The sequence below is a fragment of the Rhinoraja longicauda genome, chromosome 6, assembly GCF_053455715.1.
Source record: "Rhinoraja longicauda isolate Sanriku21f chromosome 6, sRhiLon1.1, whole genome shotgun sequence".
In the NCBI taxonomy this organism is placed as follows: domain Eukaryota; kingdom Metazoa; phylum Chordata; class Chondrichthyes; order Rajiformes; family Arhynchobatidae; genus Rhinoraja; species Rhinoraja longicauda.
In genome coordinates this window covers 80,866,739-80,872,738 of record NC_135958.1, presented here as the reverse complement: position 1 = coordinate 80,872,738, position 6,000 = coordinate 80,866,739, and the positions used below count along the sequence as shown (strand labels likewise).

The 6,000-nt window shown below is 47.8% G+C and overlaps 1 protein-coding gene across 1 annotated transcript in view; it reads right to left on the bottom strand.

Moving 5' to 3' along the window:
* Positions 1-1,197: 1,197 nt before the first annotated feature.
* Positions 1,198-6,000, bottom strand: part of LOC144594758 (carbonic anhydrase-related protein 10-like) — a 100,992-nt gene continuing 96,189 nt past the window's right edge. Inside the window, exon 3 of the mRNA XM_078401603.1 lies at positions 1,198-1,254. Within this exon, the coding sequence (XP_078257729.1) occupies positions 1,198-1,254 (57 nt within the window). The remainder of the gene's footprint in view (positions 1,255-6,000) is intronic.

The window sequence follows — 6,000 nt, the reverse complement described above, 5'->3', positions numbered from 1 at the left end:
TTATTAAATGTCGTTACAGTCCCTGCCTCAACTACCTCCTCTGGCAGCTCGTTCCATACACCCACCACCCTTTTTTGTGTAAAAGTTACACCTCAGATTACTATTAAATCTTTTCCCCTTCACCTTGAACCTATGTCCTCTGGACCTCGATTCCCCTACTCTGGGCAAGAGACTCTGTGCATCTACCCGATCTATTCCTCTCATGATTTTGTCCACCTCTATAAGAGCTCCCCTCATCCTCCTGCGCTCCATGGAATAGAGACCCAGCCTGCTCAACCTCTCCCTGTAGCTCACACCCTCTAGTCCTGGCAACATCCTCGTAATGGACACCTGTCCATTATCTGTCCATGTTCTTCAGGAATGCTGCCTGACCTGCTGCGTTACTCCAAGGCCTTGTGTTCCACACAAGGTTGCAACATCTGCTGTACCCGATGTTTCTTGTCATTCCTGCTACTGCTTAAGATGAAGGGTTTGCTGGCCTTCTCTCTTACAGCTGTCGTGACTGAATTGGAACGGTAGAGAGAACAGAGCAGTTCGAGAAGGGTGGTGATTCTGTGCAGTTCATTGCCACAGACGGCTGTGGAGGCCACAAGTCAGTGGATATTTTTAAGGTAGAGATAGATAGATTCCTGATTAGTAACTCCTGGGTGTCAGGGGTTATGGGGAGAAGGCAGGAGAATGGGGTTAAGAGGGAAAAATAGACCAACCATGATTGAATGGCGGACTAGACTTGGGCCGAATGGCCTAATTCTGTTCCTATCACTTATGAACTTATGAGCTGAGAACGGCGCGGTGGCGCAGCGGTAGAGTTGCCGCCTTACAGCGAATGCAGCGCCGGAGACTCAGGTTCGATCCCGACTACGGGCGCCATCTGTACGGAGTTTGTACGTTCTCCCCGTGACCTGCGTGGGCTTTCTCCGAGATCTTCGGTTTCCTCCCACACTCCAAAGACGTGCAGGTTTGTAGGTTAATTGGCTTGGTGTAAATGTAAAAATTGTCCCTAGTGTGTGTAGGATAGTGTTAATGCGCGGGGATCGCTGGTCGGCGCGGACCCGGTGGGCTGAAGGGCCTGTTTCTGCGCTGTATCTCTAAATGTAAATAAATCAGCCGGTGGAACCCATTGCGGGCGCTGCCAATCTGCACATCATTCCCACATATGGTCCCTCCACTCTCCTCCATCCTCCACACTCCGGTCTATCAGCCACTCGATGCCAAGGTGACAAAGCTGGGCACGGGGCCAGTTCCGTCTGGCACCTGTGGAGAGGGAAGGAGAGGGCGTCATGGGCAAGAGGTCACTTGAAACCTGTCAACCTGCGTAAATGTTTGCTTCCGAGCGCACCACAAGGCAACAAAAAACAAAACCTCCTGACAGATCGCCTCTCCATATTCGCAGAGTCAGGCAAGCTAATATATGGACTTAAACAAAAACACATCCATAATTTCCGCACGCTGCAGTCATTAATTTGTCAGTTACATTGTTCCACGCACTGAGGTGATGTGAAAAACGACACTTCAAATCAAAGTGGAGTGGGAATGAACAGGATAATCCTTCAACGACTGAGCAAGGTTACTCACTCCAGCAACACAGGGCCGTGCCACTGGCCTGTCACTCTCGGCCTTTGCCGCGTTAATCAATACATACTTTTTTTTTTAAGAGAACAATCTCCAACATAAACAGCCTAATAAATCCAAAATTGTAATGTACCAGAGGCTGGATATCGCAGCCAATTCGACTGCTTGCAATGAAAATGTTCTAGCTCAATAACTTTCCAATTTATCAAAAGGAATTAGCCACATTGCTATTCTGCATAGCTAGTGTATACATATTTCTGTATTAAAGCTGTCTTGATGCGGGACTGTTGAGGGAACTGGAGAAAGGATGGCGATAATTGCCTTTGATTCCAATTGTTGCAATGTTAAATGGAATAAGATTCTTGCTGAACTGCAGTGCATAACTTGGTTTTCCCATTCACTTGTTCACAGATGATATCATTTGATTGCTGAAAGAGTGAAAATATTCAAGAGGAACTGAAACAGAAGTCGTACTGCCAAGAACACACTCAGGTGTCTAATCACTAGGAGTACATTTCTGTCAAGTCATAGAGTCATAGAACTATAGAGTCATAGAGTGATACAGCGTGGAAACAGGCCCTTCGGCCCAACTTGCCCACACCGCCCAACATGTCCCAGCTACACTAGTCCCACCTGCCGGCATTTGGTCCATATCCCTCCAAACCTGTCCTGTCCATGTACCTGTCAAAATGTTTCTTAAACGCTAGGATAGTCCCAGCCTCAACTACCTCCTCTGGCAGCTTGTTCCATACACCCACCACCCTTTGTGTGAGAAAGTTACCCCTCAGATTCCTATTAAATCTTTTCCCCTTCACCTTAAATCTATGTCCTCTGGTCCTCGATTCCTCGACTCTGGGCAAGAGACTCTGTGCATCTACCCGATCTATTGCTCGTGGGATTTTATACACGTCTTTCAGATGATTTGGTGTTTTTATAATGCTGTGAATGGAGCATTGGCACAGAATGCTGGAGTAACTCAGCGGGTCAGGCAGCATCTGTGGAGAACATGGATAGGTGACGTTTCCCAGAGTGCTGGAGTAACTCAGTGGGTCAGGCAGCATCTCTGGAGAACATGGATAGGTGACGTTTCCCAGAGTGCTGGAGTAACTCAGTGGGTCAGGCAGCATCTGTGGAGAACATGGATCGGTGAGGTTTTGGGTCAGGGACCTTCTTTAGACTAGGGGTCCCAACCCGAAAATGTATCGCTATGTACATCATCTCCTATAGGGAATCTGCCTGACCCGCTGAGTTGCTCCAGCACTTTGTGTCTTTTTTTGGCAAACCAGAATCTGTAGTTCCTTATGTCCCCTTTTGATCTGCAATCATTGCGATGAATGTAGGAAACAGAGATTAAGCAAGATGTCCAAACAACACTGTGGTAATGGCTAAAGGCTTTGTATTCTTGGTGTTGATTACATGGTGAATATCGGACAATGCACTGGGGAGTGATAGGACCATGGAGTCATGGAACATAGAGTCATGGAGTCATGGAGTCATGGAGTCATACAGCGTACTTCTCTTCTACTTCTCTACACCAAGACAACAGTCTGAAGAAGGATCGCCAACTGAAACTTCACCTGTGTTATATTCTATGCCATCCCACTTTCTCATCCTACACCAGAGAGCCAGTTAACCGACAAATCCGCATGTCTTTGGGATGTGGGAGGAAACTGGAGCACCTGGAGAAAACCCACGCAGTCGCAGGGAGAACGTACAAACTCCACACAGACAGCCGCTGAGGTCAGGATCGAACCCAGTTCCCTGGCGCTGTGGGGTAGCGGTTCCAGGAGGAACTCAGGTGAGGGAACTGATATGATATGAACTGCAGAAGCTGGTTTACACCAAAGATAGACACAAAACACTGGAATAACTCAGCGGGACAGGCAGCATCTCTGGAGAGAAGGAACGGGTGACATTTTGGGTCAAGACCCTTCTTCAGTCTGCTGAAGGGCCTCGACCTGAAACGTCACCCATTCCTTCTCAATACAATACAATACAATCTATCTTTATTGTCATTGTACAGGGGCACAACGAGATTGGGAATGCACCTCCCATAAGATGCAATAATTTAATTAGCTAATCAGTATTAATTTAAACAACCCAATGAAACAAATTAGAACAGTTTTAAACAGAATAAAGTGCAAGTAGATCTGTGCCGGTTCACTGTGCGATGTGACCATCCGGCTCAGCAGGGCCGGTTCATAGCAGCCATGGCCCTGGGGATGAAGCTGTTCCTGAGTCTGGAGGTGCGGGCGTAGAAGGCCTTGTATCGTCTGCCCGATGGAAGGAGTTCTAACAGACTGTTGCAGGGGTGTGAAGAGTCTTTGTGGATCTCTCCAGAGATGCTGCCTGTCCCGCTGAGTTACTCCAGCACTTTGTGTCTACCTTAACTGTTGTGACTTGCAAGTTGCTTCCTGGCTCGTTCAGTGTCAGTCGGTAGCTTCGGCTGAAGGTCAGGGCAGTAGGGCAGTTCCCAAAGCCATGAGTTCACGTCCCTCCACAGCAGCTGGGGAAATTTAAATTCACTTAAATCGGATGTAAAGTGCTCCTTTCAGTAATGACCACCATGAAGCAATCAGTTTATCATAAAGACCCATCTGGATCACTAATGCACATCAGGCACGGAAATCTGTCATCCTTCCTGGAGCTGGTTCACCTGTGTCTCGGTCACACACACCTGTGATCCTCCCTCGCCTGGCCCGGGCCTCGGTGTGAGGGGCAATAAATATTGCACCGACTCTCAGCTCCGTAAGAAAACACAAACCTTTCGGAGAACACAACCTTGGGTAGTAATCCCACTCGTTTTGGCAGGAACCAAGCTGCCTTTTCTGAGTTGTGACAGGAACTGTTCTGCTGGTGATTTACGGAGTGTAATTTAACGTGGGGAGTGCCAAGAGGTTACAGGCAAATATCAGGCGGATTATTGCCTGGCTCTGACTCCCGACTCTAGTGTCCAGCCTGAAGATGCTGCCAGTTATCACTGGCTGAGGGAAGCTTGTGACACAAGGAAAATAGTTTTTAGGGCTTTAATGGATGTGTATTGGCCCGGAGAAGGTAGCAGGAAAAATGAACACCAATAAATATCAGGCTGAGGCAGGGCTGCAAAGGTTAACTGCAGAACGCGTTCACTCTGGATTTGTTGAATTGTAAGGGCCAATGTACCTTATATCTATGCCCTTTAGTGTTTAACATTCCCATTCTGGGTGAAAGACTCGATTATACACTTTATGAATGGCGGTGAATCTGTGGGACTCTTTGCCACAGACGGCTGTGGAGGCCACAAGTCAGTGGATATATTTAAAGGCAGAGATAGACAGATCCTTGATCAGTGCGGGAGTCAGGGGTGATGGGGAGAAGGCAGGAGAATGGGGTGAGGAGGGAGGGATAGATCAGCCGTGATTGAATGACGGAGCCGACATGATGGGCCGAATGGCCTAATTCTGCTCCTATCACCTATGATCATGAACTTATGAACTACCTTTGACTCTCATCTGTTTAGCAGGTCTCTCCCCAGTCTCTGTGTAGGAAGGAACTGCAGATGCTGGTTTGCATCGAAGATAGACACAAAAAGCTAGAGTAACTCAGCGGGTCAGGCAGCATCTCTGAAGGAAAGGAATGGCTGACGTTTCGGGTCGAGACCCTGCTTCACACCCATGGATCTGAAGAAGGGTCTTGACCCAAAACGTCACCTGTTCTTTTTCTCTAGAGATGCTGCCTGACCCGCTGAGTTACTCCAGCACTCTGTGAAACGTCACCTATCCATGTTCTCCACAGATGCTGCCTGACCCGCTGAGTTACTCCAGCTTCTTGTGTCTATCCCCTCAATGTCTGATGCCCCAGAGAAAGTGATCCAAGTTTGTTCATACTCTCCTTATCACTAACACTGTCTAATCAAGGCAATGTGTCCTAGTGAATGTTATCTGTAATCCCCCCATCCCCCCATCCCCCCCATCCCCCCTCCCCCCATAAGGCCTCCTCACCCTTCCTGTAATGGGCCACTACTCCAAATGCAGCCTAACTAGAGTTTTATACAGCTGCAATGTGACACTGGGATAAATAACTGAGACTGAGCCACATAAAGGAATATTGGGACAGATGGAGAAAGAGGCAACTCATGGTACACACAGTATACAGACCAGCTCATTGAACTGGAGGTCATGTCATAAGGGATAGACAATAGACAATAGACAATATATAAGAAAATAACTGCAGATGCTGGTACAAATCAAAGGTATTTATTCACAAAATGCTGGAATTAACTCAGCGGGTCAGGCAGCATCTCGGGAGAGAAGGAATGGGTGACGTTTCGGGTCGAGACCCTTCTTCACCCTTTTTTACATTTACCCAGCCAATTAACCTACAAACCTGCACGTCTTTGGAGTGTGGGAGGAAACCGAATAATCTCGGAGAAAACCCACGCAGGTCACG